A 20,294-nucleotide genomic window follows, 5' to 3' on the forward strand; every position below is an offset into this window, starting at 1 on the left:
GCAGGCTCGAGGGGTCGAATGGCCTACTCCTGCTCTTAATTCGTATATTCGTAATCCATCCAGACCAGGGGTTTTATCCTCTCCACATTTGATTAGTTTATCAAATCTCTCCCCCCCACCCCCATTTCTAGCTTAAATGATTTTATATCTTTTTTGATCTCTTCTTCTAATATTATGCCCACCATGTTAGTCTTCCTGGTAAATACTGAGGCAGAGTAATTATTTAATATTTCTGCCATTTTGCTGCCATTACCTCTGAATTTATCATGTGTATCCCTATCCTTATTTTCCTTCTGTTATTTATGTGTCTGCAGAATACTTCACTATTTCTTTTTCTATTCCTTGATAATTTAATTTCGTAGTTTCTCTTTGCCTTCCTAATTTTTTTTAAAACTTATTTCCCAACCTTTTTGTATTTCCTTTGTCTTCCTCTCCTTTGTTGTCTATGTACTTAGTATATGACTTTTTTTTGGTTTCAATTTTGCCTTTATTTCTTTATTCATCCATGGTGTGTCATTACTGGCTGGTTTGTTCTTGATTTTTATGGGGACATATTTCTCCTAGACTCTATTGATCACCATTTTAAATGTTTCCCACTGCTGTTCTATTTCTTTGTTTGTCAGGAAATTTTTCCCATTTATTTTCCCTAATGTCATTCTCATCCCCTTAAAATCAGCTTTTTTCAAATGTATTACTTTGGTCTTTGTCTTACTTATGTCATTCTCAATCTTTATTGTAAACCTTATTATGTTATGATCGCTATTGCCTAGATGTTCCCCTACCCTTACTTCTCTTATCTGTTCTGATTCATTTCCCATTACTTGATTCAGCAGTGCTTCCTCTCTTGTTGGGCTTTTTATATACTGAGTAAGAAAGAAGTCCTGCACACATTGTAAAAACTCCATTATTTGCACCCCTTTACCTATCTCTTCTTTTTATTTGGGGATAGTTAAACTCTCTCATGATTATTATTCAATGCCCTTTACTCATTTCACATATTTTTTTACATATTTCTTCCTCCACCTCCTTTCCACTATTAGGTGTTGTGTAGTATACCCCTATTAGTCTGATCGATCCCTTCTTATCTTTTATTTCAATCCATATGGATTCTGTTTCTAGCCTTCTGATAGCTATGTCCCTTTTTTCTACTGTCATAATGTTATCTCTAATTAGTACAGCATATCCACCTCCTCCCCCACTCCTTCTCCTTTCCCTATCCTTTCTGATTATGTTATAGCCTGTAATATTTAGTTGCCAGTCCTGTTCATTAAGTAGTCATGTTTCAGTTATTCCTGCTACATCTGGCTCCTTGCTATAGATTATTGCCTCCAGTTCCCCTGTTTTATTTTGGACGCTGTGTACATTGCTGTACAGGCAGTTTAATTTGTCATTAATAGTTATTCCTGTTACTTTATATTTAACAGTCTTTTTATACTTCTGTTTTATAACTGTATTTGTTTCTTGACTGTTTATGTTATCTTTATTCCTTACCCTGGTTTGACTTTTACACCCCCATCACCTGTTTCTTTTACCTTTAGACTTTTGTTATTGCTACCAGATCCCTCCCCCATCTTGCTGGTTTAAAGCCTTAACCACAGCCGTATTTATCCTTTCCGCTAAGACTCTGGTCCCACTCCAGTTCAGGTGGAGCCCATCCCAGCGGAACAGCTCCTTCCTGTCCCAGTAGTGGTGCCAGTGTCCCATGAAATGGAACATCTCCTTCCCACATCACTCGTTCAGCCACGCATTCACCTTTCTAATCTGCCTATCCCTATACCAATTAGCACATGGGTCAGGTAGTAATTCTAAGATTACCACCCGTGAGGTCCTGCTTTTTAATTTAGTTCCTTGCTTCTGACATTCCCTTAGCAGGACCTCTTCCTTGTTCTTCCTTATGTCATTGATGCCAACATGGACCACGACAACTGGATCCTCCCTCATCCTTTCCAAGTTAGAGAGTCATAGAGTCATAGAGTCATACAGCACGGATAGAGGCCCTTCGGCCCATCGTGTCCGCGCCGGCCACCAGCCCTGTCTACTCTAATCCCATATTCCAGCATTTGGTCCGTAGCCTTGTATGCTATGGCATTTCAAGTGCTCATCCAAATGCTTCTTGAATGTTGTGAGGGTTCCTGCCTCCACAACCCTTTCAGGCAGTGAGTTCCAGACTCCAACCACCCTCTGGTGAAAAAGTTCTTTCTCAAATCCCCTCTAAACCTCCCGCCTTTTACCTTGAATCTATGTCCCCTTGTTATAGAACCCTCAACAAAGGGAAAAAGCTCCTTAGTATCCATCCTATCTGTGCCCCTCATAATTTTGTACACCTCAATCATGTCCCCCCTCAGCCTCCTCTGCTCCAAGGAAAACAAACCCAATCTTCCCAGTCTCTCTTCATAGCTGAAGCGCTCCAGCCCTGGTAACATCCTGGTTCCTCTCCAGTGGCTCTGAGAAGTCCTTTACCCTTGCACCAGCTAGACAACACACCCTCCTGGACTCTCGGTCATGACTGCAGAGAATGCTATCTATCCCCCAGATTATAGAATCCCCTATGACTTCAACCTTTCTATTTTGATCCTCCCCGCACCCCCTCCCCCACCCCGGACTGCTTCATGCTCCATCTTGCCATGGTTAGCATTCTAGGTATCCTCCCTGCAGCCTTTATCCTTATCCTCACAGGTATCAAGTACCTCATACATGTTGGATAGGACCAGTGTCTGTGGGACCTCCTTCTCTACATCTCCTAGGTTCTCACTGACACAGTCACACCTGCTGACTAACATCTCCCTCCCTTATATGTCAGAGTGTATCTAACTCGCACTCCAGCTCAAAGACTCTGAGCTGGAGTGTCTCAAGTCAAAGACATTTACTGCAGATGTGGCAATCCGAGACAGTCTCGCTGTCCACAAACTCGCACATATTACAATCCCGACACATAGCCTGTACTGCCATTTCTGGTTTTTATTTATTTATTTACTTATTATCATTAGTTTATTTCTAGGACTAATAGAATCACTTGAGCTCTAGATTATATTTAGTAAATGGATTTAGCTTGATTTTGAAATAATTAGTAATTACTTAGTCTTTTTTTATTTTATGTATTATATTTTATTTAAGTTTTAAAAATTGATAGATTAGTTTATAGTCCCTTGGTTTAAATCACTTAGTACCTTCTTCCCCCTCTGTACCTAATTGCCACATTCACCAAATTCCCAATTGAAATTCCTCACTCTATCAGCAATTCACTCTGTTAGCGGTTCACTCTCTGTTCTTACCAACCTCTGTGCTCAAGCTCAGTTCCTTTTAAGGTAATGAGGACAATCGTCATAGAAAAAAGGTTTGGAAAATATAATTTTATTTGTGGAGAAGAATCAGGTGAGCCATGCATTATTTATCATGCCAGTCTTAAACTAAATAATATGATGGTGTTGATATAATTTTTCTTATTTGTTTTTGCGAACAATTTCCCCCCAGTTGCCTCCCCCCCCACCCCATTTTGAATGCCCTTAACTCCTTGCTGGAGTTTGGTTCCATGGGTGCTGCCAGTATCTCATCCAAGGAACCAATCTTCACTGTTATCTTATACAGTGAGTGTTGGCGACTATTCATTGCGGAGGGAGTCTCTTTACAGGGGCAGTGTTGCAAAAGTAAAGAATCCTTCAAGACAAATTGTGTTTTTCATAGAGGAAGGTGTGATGACCAAACACATTTGTTGTTATTTGTTGTTGTTAATAGGATGAAACATTGACTCAAACCATGTTATCTCTTTTTTTCATGTTTTTTACTTTGCTTTATTTTTCTGTCTATATTTCACATTTCTTTTTCCTGTTTTCCACACCTGCATTTTTTGAGACCTTCTTTCTTGTCTCAGACTTGGAGGGGTTGAATTTCCTGATGTCAGTAACTTTAGAGAAACGTTGCCGTGAGCACAAAACTTATTCCATTTTATGCATATGCTATTTTGCTAAAATTATCGACAGGAGGGATTTCATCTTCACATGTTTCCCTGTGCTCAAAGTTCCTGATAAAAAGGGGCCTTTGCGACGCACTGAAACCTTGTTTCCCATAATGTTGTGCAGTTGTATATTTTCTAAGGGGGTGTGTGAGCAGTGCAGCTGACTGGGAAATGAAATTCATCCATTTTACATTGCAAACACCCAAAGAATAAAACAAAATCACAAATAAATAGGAGAGTAGCAAAGATATAGTTAGCATCTCTGTTACATAAAACAATTCGCAGAATGAACAACTCTAACCTTTTCTATACTGATTAGAGGAAAGTTCTTAACTTGTATTCAGGTTCTTTGTATTCCAATTTTGAATAAAAAGGAATAACTTATTTGAGTTTTAAAATAACATTATATACAACAGCTGTCAGTCTCTGCTAATAGAAATCCATCTTCAGTCTTATGTCGAGGCAATCTGCCTCACATGGTTGTCTCACTGATACATTGTCAGATACAGATTGCTAAATGTACATGCTCAAACTGATAGGAAACACTGACACTTCCTGCAGGGGAAGTAAATTAAAGACCAAACCGCAGCATTGTTTATTTGTGTAGTGGTGACTTGGTGGTAGAATTTTTGCCTGCTATCCTGGAAATTTCTGTCTGATGTTTTCGCTTTATTGAAAAGAAGACACTTATTGAAGTAAAGGACCATCTATAAATTCTCATACTATGTCATTACATCTTCCTCTTTTCAAAACTAATAAACAATTGCATTTATTATAATCAAATGGTTATTTTACTATTTTTCATTAGTATCCATTCTTAATGATCCTGTAATATAATAAATTTATATTTCTTGAAACTATTAATGATCTGAATTTAGAAACTTTTGCCTTTTAACATATCTCGATAGGGCAAAAAATTGGAAGGCCTCCATTCTGGCACAGAATTATACTAGACATAAGCGTGGGCTGCAGAATTGGGGCACCTATGTTGTAGCCCTATCTCTGACCTGCGCTTGCATTTAGGAGGCTCTGAGCCAGTAGTGTATCCTTGCAAATTCTGCCCTTTAAATCTTTCTGGATGTTTAATGTCACTATTGGATCTTCTTATTCCAGGAAATTCATTTGTTGATGGACTTGGTCTTATATCTTAAGCAGATTGAACAATTTGCTATGGTGTTGCAATATTCTGATATATTCTGGGCCGACACATAGCCTGATATGCTTGTTTTTCCCATTTCGTTATGTCCATGAGTCCCTCAGGAATCTTTTATAGCATCGAACTTTTCAGAATTACAATCTTAATCCTATTGTATATTATTCCACCTGCAATGGTTAACTCCTCTCTACAGTCCCAGTACCTCTTGTATTTCTAGAGGGTTATTTTGTTTTACTTGGGCCATCACTCCATTATTATTTCTTTGAGAATCCCAAATATCTCACCCTGTTCTGTCTCAGTTCTGATTAATGTTATGTTCTGGTCCGATACTGACATGGGGGGTTAAATTGGTGAACCCCCGAATCCAGGCGCAGGCATTGCAATGCGCGATCAGCCTGCGCCCGGTGGTACCTACGCAGCCAGCCGTTAGATTGGTGCTGCGACTTAATTTACCCGATAGATGCGCAGCGTGGAGCCCTAGCTTCGTATGTCTCTCCATTTTCTCTATTCTCTCCACTTCTCACCAGCAGGGGGGGCCCAAATCTCAGGTGAGTTGCTCGTACCTCTTAAAGGCAGCCTGTACCTCTTAAAGGCAGCCTGCACCTCTTATTTGCAAAAAAATAAGATACAGGTCCATACGGAGTCTGAATGGAGATCAGACATCGCACACGTAAAACACAGATGCAGGTCCTATCCCTACATTTACAAACTGTTGAGTTATGTTAAAACAGTAAATAAAGGTTGCGCACTAGTAAATCCCACATCCTCCAATCTGCACGCCAGACCTCACCGATCTGAGTTTGAACTAGGCCTGCAAGAGTGTGTGCACCAAGGTTCTCTGATGATGTACTAGAGGCCTTGGTGCAAGAGGTGGACAGAAGGAGGGGCATCCTATATCCGCCGGGGGGCAAGAGGCCCTCCAGACATATGCTCCCGAGGCAGTAGGAGACGAAGTCAAGGCCAGGAGCATTAGCACCACAAACATGAATGCAGTGCAGGAAGAAGTTCAATGCTTTGACAGGAGTGGTCAAGGTGAGTGAGGTCAACTGTCAAGTGGCATCTCCTACCAACTGCACCACTAGCCTTGTCCACTGCTGCACGCACTACACCCCCCATCACCAACATACCAACAAACTCTTTCAATCAGATGCTTCCTCTCACCCTCACACGTTATCTCTGGTGCAAGCTGCACACCCACAACTCACAGGTCATCCACACTGGCAGCTATTCAACCATCACCCAAACATCTTGCAGGACACTCATTGACACACGTCCCGCTTTCATGCAGGAGAAGGTGGTGCATAACAGGAGGCAGCACGTGGCAGTGACATTTAGCCCCTCGAGCCTGATCCACCATTCAATAAGATCATGGCTGATCTGTGACCTAACTCCATATACCTGCCTTAGCCCCATATCCCTTAATACCCTTGATTAACAAACATCTATCAATCTCAGACTTAAAATTAATAATTGAGCTAGCATCAACTGCCGTCTGCAGAAGAGCGTTCCAAACTTCTCCCACCCTTTACGTGTAGAAGCGTTTCCTAACTTCACTCCTGCAAGTCCTGGCTCTAAATGTTAGGCTATCACATCCTCGTTCTAGTACTCCAGTATAGGAGACCTCCAAAAACAGGTACAAATGCATCGGCAGTTAGAAGCAATAATCCAACAACTAACCTGTAAATCCTGCAGGGTTCCTTTAAATAGCGCTGGTGGGAAGTCCTCCATGCCATCTAGGACATGTTTAGCTGGTCGTGGTTAAGACAGTGCATTTGCTGCAGCGTGCCAAAATGGTGTCTATGCCTTTAAATCAGCGTTGCACACTGATCTAATACATATTCTCCTTACTTTACATGCAGCCGGCGTTCGTTATCTGTGCCTGCGCAACCCCCTTTACCAAGATAGGTGCACGTCATGCTAGAAGCGGCACACACATCCCGGATGCCATTGTGGAACTTTGGGGGGCCATGTAGCACCGAAACAACAGGCGCGACACAGCCGAATTTTTAATCCATAGTCTTAATTGCCTTTTAGAACCGAGCCTCCAGTGTTATAGCCCTACCTCTGACCCGAGCCTCCAGTGTTATAGCCCTACCTCTGACCCGAGCCTCCAGTGTTATAGCCCTACCTCTGACCCGAGCCTCCAGTGTTATAGCCCTACCTCTGACCCGAGCTTGCATTTATCCTCTTCAGTTTTTTTAATTGGCTGTTGATAGCGGGAGTCATTTTAACTTTTGGCGATATCAGATTGGCTACCCATTAAAAATTCCGCCCGATTTCCTTTTCAGTGATATCAGACTTTGTACTACCTAAAAATAAAAATCAGATTTTGATTATCTGAATACTTACTTGTTCTTCTTTGAAGGCTTCCAGTAAGGTAGTTACATGTGCAGGAGTGAGAGGGAAACAGAGCTGGGGTCCAGCATACGAGTCTGGGACCTCAATGGCATCGTAGTCGCAGTGATTATCTTGCTCTACATCCTTACATGACTCATCTGTCTGAGTGAAAATGTGGGAAATGATGTCTTCTGTGGAGGGAATGGTAAAAGAAGATAATGTTTCCTAACCATGATATAAGTGCAATGCAAGATGTTCTGACTTCATCACATCAACAGGCCTTCTTAATTTGAGTTATAGTTTGGGCTTCAGAACAGATATACATTACAAAGCTGAGGTTTATCTTATAAACTGCATCTTAGGTTTCTAACCTGTACATAGAAATGACATATTTCTGAATCAAGGTGCTTTTTTAAAACCATAAGCACATAAATTATTTACTATGTATTATATCAATTCTCCAAGAGATTGTTAAATAACGTGAATTTTTTTTAGTCTTACTTCATCATTGAAAGCTGCTGTTGCTAGTTTTATTGTTGCTTTATTGACAATTTGAATTCTTGGAACAACCTGTTAAAAAAAAACTCAGCCAAGACACTGTCGTATTGGTCCTTGGGATATGTTCATATTGCAGTAGTTACTATATCTAACCACTGTGATAATCACTGACTGAGTCAGTGCAATTCAGTCAATGCTATCTTTGGGAAGAGGAGCATCCAACAGCACTAATGGTCTACCAAGGAGAGGCATTTTCACTTCAGTCTACAGATGCAGGTAGGTGGGCACTGACACCTGCACGTTCCCCTCCAAGTCACACACCATCCCGATTTGGAAATATATCGCCGTTCCTTCATCTTACTGGGTCAAAATCCTGGAACTCCCTTCCTAACAGCACTGTGGGAGAACCGTCACCACACGGACTGCAGTGGTTCAAGAGGGCGGCTCACTACCACCTTCTCAAGGGCAATTAGAGATGGGCAATAAATGCCGGCCTCGCCAGCGACGCCCACATCCCATGAACGAATAAAGAAAAACAGGTGGGCACAGAGCATCTCTTGTGCAGTCAGGCCTGCCTGCTCCACCTTTCTTCTTCCAAACATAAGGAATCTTACAACACCAGGTTATAGTCCAACAGTTTTATTTGAAAATCACAAGCTTTCGGAGGCTTTCTCCTTCGTCAGCCTCCGAAAGCTTGTGATTTTCAAATAAAACTGTTGGACTATAACCTGGTGTTGTAAGATTCCTTACATTTGTCCACCCCAGTCCATCACCGGCATCTCCACATCTTCCAAACATGGCAGATTGCCATTGGAGCCAGTAATGGTGTTGTGAGGAAAAAAATATTTACATCGACTGGCGCAAAGGGTCATGAACTGAAGTGCCAACCGGGGGAAAGAGGGGAAAATTGTTTTTAAAAAATGGCATAAATACACAAATTTATATTCCATGAGCACCAGGATATTTACTACTCTCCATCAAGCTTGGACGCTCATTTCAAAAGTCCATTCTTCATGTGAGACGTCCTGCATGGCAGAATGGAGGGGAAATTTTACCTACCCCAAATAAATATTGAAATGAATGGGCGGGCACTTCTTCTGCCACCTGTTCCACCTCTGGGAAACGCATCAGGATAAAAGCTCAGTGCATTTCCAGCAGGGCCGGACTTCCTTCAATTCTCTTCATCCAGCCACTGTGACACTGCCCAAAAACTGGGCGGTACTGGTGAGGAAAATCTAGGCTTATGTCTTGTGAAGCCCCCATTAGTATTCTAGTGTCGACACGATGGCAGACTGACTTCCATGTCATCGTTGTACTCTAAATGGTTAGCACTGTAGCTGGTGAAGGAGCAGAGAACCACCTGAGGAGGGACTGCTTGGCTGCTCCTTCGGAGACAGCAATGTCACTTGCCATAAATGCAAATGGCTTCTGCCAGTAGCACACACTTCTGTTTTTTTTCTCAGCCCACCTGTACAGACCAGTGATATGGGCCGGGAATTTCCTCAGAGCTGCTCCCGCTCCACCGCATTAAAGGGGTTTCAGCCGCTCCGAGGAAATTCCTGGCCATGGTTTCAAGCCTCGCTGGCCTGTGCGGACCTGCCCCAGCCAATGGGGAAAGTCACACGTGTGACTTTCACACAGCCAGGCAAACCCGGTCAGGAGCAGTTCTTTTTGTGTTGCTGTCAGTACTGTGGAATTCCCCAGCAACTTAAATGGAGCAGATTTATTCCACAGCTTCTGCAGCCTCAGCATACTATACTACTTCATTGTTTTTGTAGAAATGGTGATTAGCTATGGCTTGTGTCATACCACATCACTGCTCCAACTCCTTAAAAGAGAATACACACACTGGGGGTAATTCTGACTTTGTGCGATGGTGTAAAATGGGTGATAGCGAAACGGAAGCCAATTGACATCTCTCCCCATTTTTATTTACATTGACTTCAATGGGAATAAAAATGGGGAGAGATGTAAAATGGGCTGCTGGTTCGCTCTAATCTTTTTTACACCATTGCACAAAGTCAAAATTACCCCCACTGAGTTGAGTGTTATCCTGGTAGAAATAGATTTTTCGGAAATCCATGGTTGATCCTGTGTCATCCACATTTTGGCTACTACAGGTGAATGTCACACCTTTGTTGGCACCATGGAGTTTCCCAGGTGAGGCTTTATATATAAGTTGCTTTTATATTGGCTCTGTTTTAATTTGGATTCTGCAAGAACAATGTCGGTGAGCCAGACTCGAGCACTTGCACTGCTAAATCGAGCTCACTTAACCTGGCGATGGACTCATAGATCCAGATTTTCGTAGTTCTACAAGTCTGCCATTGGGATAAGGGATCTGGATTTAGTAGCATGAACTGACTCTGGAGTCTGGTCCCCTGGAATCCAAATTAACAGTGCCAGGGAAAAAAAGCAGCGTTTAACTCATTTCTTCTCCAATCACCATGCCACCTAATCAAGGGAATTGGTGAGGCTCCCAAGACTCCAGACTACACATCAGTTAGTCTAATAAACCTGCCATAATTTTACATCTCCAAATAATTTAAAAGAGCAAGGTGGTTTATTTTTAAATTCTGGATTTTATTTTCTCGACATCAAATGATGTTTTTTGTTTAACATTTTAAACATTACCAATCAGAGATTATAACATTCATCTTGGTGAGATCCCATAAAAGGTGAAAAATACTCCAGAATTTATGTTGTGGTTTCCAAAGCTGCAAGAGTTATCTGCCTACAAGCCCTCTGAGGATTTTAACCAGCTAACTGGTTAGGCTTTCAAAGCCTATTTTCATAGAGGCCTCAAGGTGAAATTACAGAAACATATATCACATACATTTAAGCACCAGACAACTGTGAATAGCTACAGAATATTAAGCAGCATTAATTTAGCCATCAAGACACTGAGTTAATAGATTAAACTAGACCTTGAGTACTGCAACAGAAAATATTTTTGAATCTAGTTTTACGAATGCATACTTTCATTCATTCTTACTAAAGGTCCCATTTATCATGGATCCCATTGCAGGAAGATGCTAGATAGCACATTAATCTTAATCAACAACAGTTTTAAATGGACATACGCTCATTGCGACAACTTGGAGTAAAGTGGTCCATCAAATAACTGAAGAAGTTCTGGAGCTGTAAAACAGAAAAACATCATTACTACTGGAAACGGAGTAATGAATGAGAATGGTAGCTTCAGTTGCAAAGTAAGGGTCTACCATGTGTGGTCCAATGAACCCTGCACCGGAAATGGTAAGGCCAAGGCGTGAACAGCCAGCTGGCGAAGAGGACACAAAATCAGGCCACTGGTAGCATCACAGCGATCCCCGGGTAAGTGAAGCCGAGGGTCAGGAGATAGGAGGCTGGGGAGGGGAATCGGAGACCGGGCTGAGGGGTGTGGGGGGGAGAGCAGGTGATTGGGGTGGGTTGGAGCGGTAGCTCTCCCCCGTCTCCACATTCAGGTAAATAAATTTCAAAAACTTACCTTTTTGGGAGCAGGCCAAGGGTCCAAAGTTTGGTATTACTGAGTGCAGCCAGTGCTGGCGCCGGCTGCCTCACAGCAAATCAATCTTATAGTGGGGGCATATGCAAAGAGCCTAACGCCTGCCTCAGGTGTGGGCCCTGGCCACCTGTTTTTTTCCCTTCACCAATATGGCGGGCGGCGCACTTCCAGCTGGAAATGTGCGCATGCTTCCTGCCCGCTGTATTGGGTACTTAGTAGGCCAGTTAGCGTCTGAAGAAAGGTCACTGTGCAGCCGAATTTATAGGCCAACATGTTTTTTCATTACAAAGACCTGCAAATTTGCGAGTTTTCTGCTCTGGTGCAAAATGAGAGAATATTGCAGAATAAATATTGAAATCGCTTTTTGAAAGACTCAGAAAACATGCACATCCCAGAGCGCTCTAGAATTTCAGTCTCTCTCAGCCCTGAATTATTAAAATATTTTTGTGTTTTTATGTAAATGTAGATAAATGTGAAGTGGTACAATTTGGGAAAAAGAACAGAAAATGAAAATATAACATTAACAGTAAAATTCTCAACGGAAAAGAGAGATTTGCAGTACAGACACACTGATCTTCAAAAGCAGAACTAAGATGGAAAAAGACACAAGTCGAGCAAAGGTGATTCTGGATTTTATGCATTAGGGCATCGAACGTAACTAATGATATGTTCAAGGAGCTAATGATAAATCTGTACAAGACATCAGTCAGTCCACAGTTGGAGTACTGTGTGCAACATAGATTCACTGAATAATACCAGGGTTGAGAGGACATAGTTCTGGTGAGAGAATTGAAAAACTAGAGCTGTATTCATTGGAGTGAAGAGATCGAATAGAAGTGATCAAAATTACGGAAATAGATTGGAAGAGAGAGCACTGATGTGCATTTAGCACCAGTATGGGGACGAAGGGCCAAATTACCACCTCCTACACTGATAATTTAATTCCCAAGTGGAGATGGTCACAGTCCAGTCTTGTGACTGAAATGGTTTTTCAGTTCCCTTTTACAATATGGCTCAGGAACTCTCATTTTATATGAATCTGTCAGTTTTTTTAAATTAACTTGTGGCTTATGCTAGAGGCTTCATGAGGTGAGAAGTGTCCTACTCCTGATATGGATCGCCATATAACTCAAGCCTGCTCATCCTTACCTTGATCTGGTCCTGCTCCCCTGCATATTCAATGGATTGAAAAATATTCCATGTGCATCGCCTGCGAACCTCCATCCGGGCAACGTATTGACGATACCACCTCTGAATAAGAATGGCAGCCTTGATGGCTGTGAGGGGGGATACAATAAAAAGGGGTCAGTCACAGGGTGGATTCTTCCCTTCCTGGTGTGGTAGCAGTGAAATGGGACTTCTGCCCGGCTGCTGCCACTGCATCAAAAAGAATGATTCCTAGCTTAGAGAACCTCAGCTACTCAGATAGGCTCAAGGACCTTGGGTCTATTTACTTTAGAGCAGCATAGACTTAGAGGTGACCTGAAAGAGGTCTATAAAATAATTAACAGACTGGATAGCGTCCCTACTGATAGATCATTCCAGTTGAACAGGTTGGGGAGGACCAGAGGTCACGAGTTTAAACTATGGAAGAGTAGGGATAGACTGGATGTTAGGCAGGTCTTTTCCCAGAGAATTGTGAGCCTCTGGAATACATTGCCAGCTGGTGTGGTGGGTGCTGACTCCCTGCCTTCAAGAGGGAGCTGGACCGATTCTTGACTGGAGCAGAGATCACATCATATAGAAGGTAAGTGTCTTTCTAGATAATAGTTGGTCCATGTGATCTCCTGGACTGGTTTCAATTGCCTGAGGGGGTTGGAGAGGAATTTAACAGAGTATTTTTTCCCTTATTGGCCCTGGGTTTTTTGCCTCTCCCTGAAGATTATATGGCTGTGGGGTGGGTGTGAGGATTGGAGGTTGGGGGGCTGCGGGGGTGGGTGTGAAGGTAGGAGGTCGGGGCTGCGGGGGTAGGTGTTAGGGTGGGAAGTCGGGGGACTGCGGGGGTGGTTGTGAAGGTGGGAGGTCGGGGGGCTGCGGGGGTGGTGGTGAGGGGGGGGAGTCGGGGGGCCTGCGGGGGTGAGGGTGGGAGGGTCGGGGGATTTCGGGGGTGGGGGTGAGGGTGGGAGGTCGGGGGGGCTGTGGGGGTGAGTGTGAGGGTAGGAGGTCGGGGCTGCGGGGGTGGGTGTGAGGGTGGGAGGTCGGGGGGGCTGTGGGGGTGAGTGTGAGGGTAGGAGGTCGGGGGACTGCGGGGGTGGTTGTGGTGGGAGGTCGGGGCTGCAGGGTTGGGGTGAGGGTGGGAGGTCGAGGGGCTGCAGGCGAGGGTGGGAGGTCGGGGGGGGCTGCGGGGGTGGGTGGGAGGGTGGGAGGTCGGGGGGGGCTGCGGGGGTGGGTGGGAGGGTGGGAGGTCGGGGGACTGCTGGGGTGGGTGTGAGGGTGGGAGGTTGGGGCTGCAGGGGTGGGTGTGAGGGTGGGAGGTAGTGGGGGCTGCGGGGTTGGGGGTGAGAGTGGGAGGTGGGGCTGCGGGGTTGGGGGTGAGGGTGGGAGGTCGAGGGGCTGCGGGGGTGAGGGTGGGAAGTCGGGGACTGCGGGGGTGGAGGTGAGGGTGGGAGGTCAGGGGACTGTGGGGGTGGGGGCGATGGTGGGAGGTCGGGGGAGGGAAGAAGTGTCCAGCTGGTCCTTTCCTGCCCGTCAATTTCGTATGTTTGTATGTTCGTAACCCTGACCCATTTTCCTGGGTCAGGGCTCATTTGTCATGCAGGGCCGACTCCCCGCAGGATCCCCACCAGCAAAACGATAGAAGAGCCTGGCAGAGGGACACATGGGGGTTAAATTGGATAACCCCAAAAACCAGACACGTGTATTAACTGTTAACCCACGCCCGGTGCTTCCTGTGCAGGTGGGACACGACTCGGGTTCGGCCTGAGGACTTACCTTCAAGCAGCATTGGCAATCAGCATTGAAAAGAGGATTCAATGTAATTCGCACTTTACACTAGCAGGGGGAGGCACAATCTCTTAAAGGCGGGCTGTCTCTTAAAATCTCTTAAACGTAGCCGGAACCTGTTATTTGCTGAAAACAGTCTGCTGTCTGCACGGAGTCTGAACGGAAATCAGACATCGCACATGTAAAACACAGATGCAGGTCCCATCCCTATGTTTACAAACTGACGAGTTATGTTAAAACATTGAATAAAGGTTGCACGCTACTAAATCCCACATCCTCCAATCTGCATGCCAGACCTCACCAATCTGCCGATCTGAGTTTGTACCAGGCCTGCGAGAGTGCGTGCACCAAGGTTCTCTGTTGATGCACTAGAGGCCTTGGTACAAGAGGTCGACAGAAGGAGGGACATCCTATATCCACGGGGGGGCGGGGGGGGGGTGGTAGAAGGAGGGGGTGCTAGAAGCCCTCCAGACATATACCCAAAAGACAGTGGGAGGCAGCGGGGGATTAAGTCAATGCCAGGCGCACAGCATCATGAACATGGATGCAGTGCAGGAAGAAGTTCAATGCTTTGACAAGGGCAGTCAAGGTGAGTGAGGTCAACTGTCAAGTGGCATCTCCTACCAACTGCACCACTAGCCGCATCCACTGCACCAGGCACTACACCCCCCCATCCCCCACATACCAATAAACTCTTTCTATCAGTACTCAACTCTTCCAATCAGATGCTTCCTCTCACCCTTACACATTACCACTGTTGCAAGCCGCCCACACACAACTCACAGGCCACACACTGGCAGCTATTCAACCATGACAGGCACATCACCCAGACACACGTCCCGCTTGCTTGCAGGAGAAGGTGGTGCATATCAGGAGGCAGCAAGTGGTAGTGGCATTTAGTCCCTCAAACCTGTTCCGCCATTCAATGAGATCATGGTGGACCTGTGACCTAACTCCATATACCCGTCTTAGCCCCATAGCCCTTAATACCCTTGGTTCACAGAAATCTATCAATCTCAGATTTAGAATTCACAAGTGAGCTAGCATCAGCTGTCGTTTGCAGGACAGCGTTCCAAACTTCTCCCACCTAACTTCCACTCCTGCACGTCCTGGCTCTAAATGTTAGGCTATGTCCCCTAGTCCTAGTATTCAAGTATAGGAAACCTCCAAAAACAGTTACAAATGTATCGGCAGCCAGAAGCAATAATCCAGCAACTAACCTGTAAATCCTGCATGGTCCCTTTAAATAGAGCTGGTGGGAGACCTCCAGGCACTCTGAGGCATGTTCAGATGGTTGTTGTTAAGACTGTGCAGTGAGTTGAACGTTAAGTTCCAAAATGGTGTCGATCACTTTGAATCAGCGTTGCATACTGATTGTATCTATTTTCTCCTTAATTTAAATGCTTCCGGCATTCGCTCTCTGCGTATGCGCTAATACCTACACCAAGATAGCGTCCGGCGCACGTCATGCTGGAAACGTGTGTGCACAGCCAAGAAGCCATCTTGGCACTTCGGGAGGCCGGGTAGTGCCAAAACAATGGGCACTAGGCGGCCGAATTTCTAGCCCAAAGTATTTTTTTAGGCCTCAGTCTCAGCCATAGTTAATCCACAGGTCTAAGAACTGGTGCAAATCCCAGCTGAAAGGTTAATTGGCAAAAGCACTCATAATTTCCCAATGTACGGTCATCTGCATAATTATTCACAACGCTAGGTGCAGACAGATGGGTCTAAGTGAGGCACAAATAATGGGAGAAAAAAACTTTGTGTAAATCAAATTTAAAGGGATGGGTATCATTAAAGGGGCATTCACAATAGGGAGACAAAAATTAGGAAAGCCTCAAAAGGCATCACAATCAATTAATAGCCTTTGGCCAAAGTTGAAGGGGCAGGTGATTAAGAAATGGCAAAAAAAACAAATGAAGGGAAATGGAAACCTAGGTGCGGGCTTATGTCTGTAGACAAATGATGGGGCAGCCCAGCACCCAATCCCTGTTCGAGGTAATGCTGTATGAGCTGGTTGCAAGGAAGGGTTGCCCTCTGTGGCACTTCATGCTGCCATTCCAATCGGTCAATATTGCAGCATGCCCGCAAGGAGGTGCAGCCAAGTTTCTTGCCAAGCTGACCAGTTCTGATGAACGGTCATCGGCCTGAAACGTTAACTCTGTTTCTCTCTCCACAGATGCTGCCTGACCTGCTGAGTGTTTTCCAGCATTTTCTGTTTTTATTTGAGATTTCCAGCATCTGCAGTATTTTGCTTTTGTTTAACTGTTACTGTCCCTATGTGTGCTATCCTACGCTCTGCATGGTAGCCACAGGTGTCTTTGCAGCAGGCTGCACTGCACCGCACCTGCCTCATTGTCGGCCCAGACCCTGAGAAGACAGCTCTCCAATGTCTTTGGTAGATAAGAGCACCAAGGCCTGCAGAAATGGTTGGTGACATCTTGGTGGGTATAGCCAATCCAGGCAACATCGGTTCTCGAACATCGTCTTTCATGCAGTGCCAGAAAGCGGTGCTTCTGGAAATCAGGTCTTGCATGATGGTTAGACAGGCAATGACATGTGTTAGTTATGCCATCAGGGGTCTTCTGTCACAGCTGTCTTTCAGAAAACGAATCTCCACCAGCACTACATCTGACAAAGTGTGGTAGTTTTGCCTCTCTCTGCAGATGTGGGTGTGAAAGTGCTGTGAGGAGGGCAAAGAGCACCTCTCAGATAACATGACTGTCTGGCATCACTCTGTTGGTCCTTCTCTTCTTCCAAGCACATCAGCTCAGGGGATTTCCATTGGGAAACCCATTGGTACCAATAATGGCAGTGGGACCAAAAAGAAAATTAGGAACAACTGACGCAAAGGCTGAAGAGGGGCCAACAAAACAAAAAACAATTCTCTTCTGAAAGGCCCACCTTAGCGACCCCTGAACATCAAGTTTCCTGGGCGTAGCTTGGACTTGACATCTAGCACCTTTCATGCAAGAAAATCATGAGGGTTTCAAGACCTTTTTTACATATTTTAATGGAGTTCCCATCTACTTTGAATGGAAACTTCCACTGCCCACCCCAGGTACAGCCAAAACTAGGAAGAAATCAGGCGGACCTGATTTCCATGTAATTTAATGCTACATTATGCCCTATCTCCACCCATTTTCAGACCTAACAGAGAGAAAAATCATTCTCAATGTGTTTAGAGAATGATTCTGACCCTTTGGGGAAAAAAAGGCTTAAAACAGAATTGCAAAACTTTACGGTGGGGAGGGAAAGAGCAAACCAGAAAGATTTAGGAAGAGAAATCTTGACTATACATGCCTTTGATTAGGGTTGGGGGGGGTTGTAGAGACTGAAAGTTGCAGTGAAGGGGAACTGTATAACACAGTCAATTATCACACCGTCCTTTTGTCCAAAAACTGGGTTCAAATCCTGTTTAATGTGATGGAAAGAAGTCTCTTCTTTACTGGCTGTAAGAGTCCTACTTGAAATGAGTTTGGGCAGTCTCAGTTCAGTTCCCATTAGAAAACTGCCCCTAATTCAACACTAGTTAACAGTGACCATAAGCAGGAAGGTGGAAAAAATTGCACTGGTGCAGTAAAGCTTGGCCTTCTAAGGTGGGGATAAAGGTGCCTTAATGTACTGGGTATGGTAGTGGTTATATTACTAGACTAGTAATCCAGAGGCCTTGCCTACTAATCCAGAGAATATGAGTTCAAATCTCACCATTGCAGTTTGAAAATTTGAACTCACTTTAAAAAAAAATCTGGAAATAAAAAGTTCTTATCAGTTAAAGTGACAATGAAGCTGTCATGTTATCGTAAAAACCCAACTGGTTCACTAATGTCCTTTAGGGAAAGAAACCTGCTGGCCTTACCTGGTCTGGCCTATATGTGACTCCAGTCTCACACCAATGTGGTTGATTCTTAACTGCTGCCTTAAGTGATGTAGCAAGTCACTCAGTTATATCAAACTGCTACCAGTGATTCAAGTAGACTCACCACCACCATCTCAGGGGAACTAGGGATGGGCACTGACTGACACTGATAAAAAGGCGCCAAAAATCTGGATACCCACCAACAGATTTGAGGCGCATCCAGGGTGGGAGGAGAGTGTCGGAGGTGGATATTGGGATGGGACCCAGTTATGCCAGATCTCCACCCAATTGGAAGTAACCTTGAATTTCCTGTCAGGGCAGAGTTAGGTGTCTGGCCCATTGTATCCTGATATAACAAGTGGAGGTGAGGCTGATGGGACGACGTTACCGCCAGAATTCCTGCTGGTAATGCCTTCTGTGTCCCCAGTGTATTGTAAGCTGGCAAGAGTGGAGGTGTAGAGTACTTTTCTGCAGCAGAAGTGGGATCCGCAACAGTGTTCCAAGCCGGGAGCATTCAGGAAAAGATTGTTTTAAATGAGGCCAGTGACCCTTCTGAAAATGGACCAATTTCTTATGTGGCTTTGTCTATAAGCGGCTGGCCAGCACTGCATTTATCTGACCCCCACTCCTCATCGAACAGGGAACCAAGATAAGAACAGAAGAAATAGGAGCAGGAAACAGAATTAACGTGTCAGGTCGAAGATCTTTCATCAGATTAAGTTCTGACGAAAGGTCTTCGACCTGAAATGTTAACTCTTTTTTTCCACAGATGCTGCCTGACTCGGTGAGCTTCTCCAGCAATTTCTGTTTTTATTTCAGATTTCCAGCATCCGCAGTAATTTGCTTTTGAAATAGGAGCAGGAGTAGGCCATATGGCCACTTGAGCCTGCTCCGCCATTCAATAAGACCATAGCTGATCTTGGACCTCAACTCCACTTTCCCGGCCGATCCCCGATGTGTCGATCCTGGGGTGGGCACCCACCAAGATTGTGCACATTTCCTGACCTCAGGAGATTTAATACTTGGTCAGGCACATGGGCTACCGGCAGGTCCAGAGTCAGGGCCTAGAGTGAGATTCCCTGGACGGGGTGGTCTCACACCTCTTCGGTGTGACTCCGTATAGAGTTCACAAAATTGTCAGACAATCCAGCAAGGCTCCATACCATGCAGCCTCGCTCAATTTACCCTACTGTGTAGATACTGACCAAAGTTAAATTTAGTGTAGATAAGTAAAACCAATCCAAATCTGATTTTTATATAACCAGGCTAAAAGAATCAATGACATTATTGCTAGTATTTCTTACCTGTGCCAGCTGTGCATTGATTTTCCATGATTACATGAAACAAACGGAAAAGTGAATTCATAAGTTATACTATTGAGAAATAGTTCCATAAGATTAAAAAAGATGCAAATAACACACCTATAAAATACTAGTAAGATTAATATGAATATACGTTTCAGCAATCTCTTAATTGTTTTGATCAGTCAGGTGACTAATAGATGCAGAAAGCCATCAATGCCAGGATTAAGAATCTCTAAACCAAGCTACTAAGAAATCCACTCAGATGAAGTATCTATTTGCCTGATAATGAGTGCATTAAGCCTGGAGAACTAAATTGGCAATAGCCCAGTTAGGGGAGCCCTAAATATGTGTAGGGAGTATTTCTGCAGTTTAACTAGTTGAAATCTCACTGCTTACCAGCACAGGATATCAGGAAGCTTGCCACTGCTTGTCCAACGAGAACCACTCTATACATTTTAGCATTGACTTGCAGGGTTATCTGGAATAATATTCCTGCTAATTATCTCAAAGATGTAGCTCTAGTAGATGACATCTCATCCTTTCATAGTAGTTTACAATCCATAACTATTCCCATTTATGGCTCTGTGATTCTAGATTTGAAATGCACGTGGTCTTACTACCATTCTTGTGTTTGATTAAGACTATTATAATACATCATTAAAAAGGTAGTGGTCTGAAAACTGAAACTATAGCCAGCTCACACAATTATCCTTGGAATGAGCTGAACCACGCTGGTT

The 20,294-nt window shown here is 44.3% G+C and overlaps 1 protein-coding gene across 1 annotated transcript in view; it reads right to left on the reverse strand.

Annotated features, from left to right (window-relative positions):
- ppef2a (protein phosphatase with EF-hand domain 2a) overlaps positions 1-19,585 on the reverse strand; it is a 63,032-nt gene extending 43,447 nt beyond the window's left edge. Inside the window, exons 1-4 of the mRNA XM_067978634.1 lie at positions 19,558-19,585; positions 12,601-12,728; positions 11,027-11,084; positions 7,458-7,636 (exon numbers count right to left, since the gene is read on the reverse strand). Of these exons, the coding sequence (XP_067834735.1) occupies positions 7,458-7,636; positions 11,027-11,084; positions 12,601-12,728; positions 19,558-19,585 (393 nt within the window). The remainder of the gene's footprint in view (positions 1-7,457; positions 7,637-11,026; positions 11,085-12,600; positions 12,729-19,557) is intronic.
- Between the last annotated feature and the right edge of the window lie 709 nt (positions 19,586-20,294).

The sequence above is a fragment of the Heptranchias perlo genome, chromosome 1 (genome assembly GCF_035084215.1).
Source record: "Heptranchias perlo isolate sHepPer1 chromosome 1, sHepPer1.hap1, whole genome shotgun sequence".
In the NCBI taxonomy this organism is placed as follows: Eukaryota; Metazoa; Chordata; class Chondrichthyes; order Hexanchiformes; family Hexanchidae; genus Heptranchias; species Heptranchias perlo.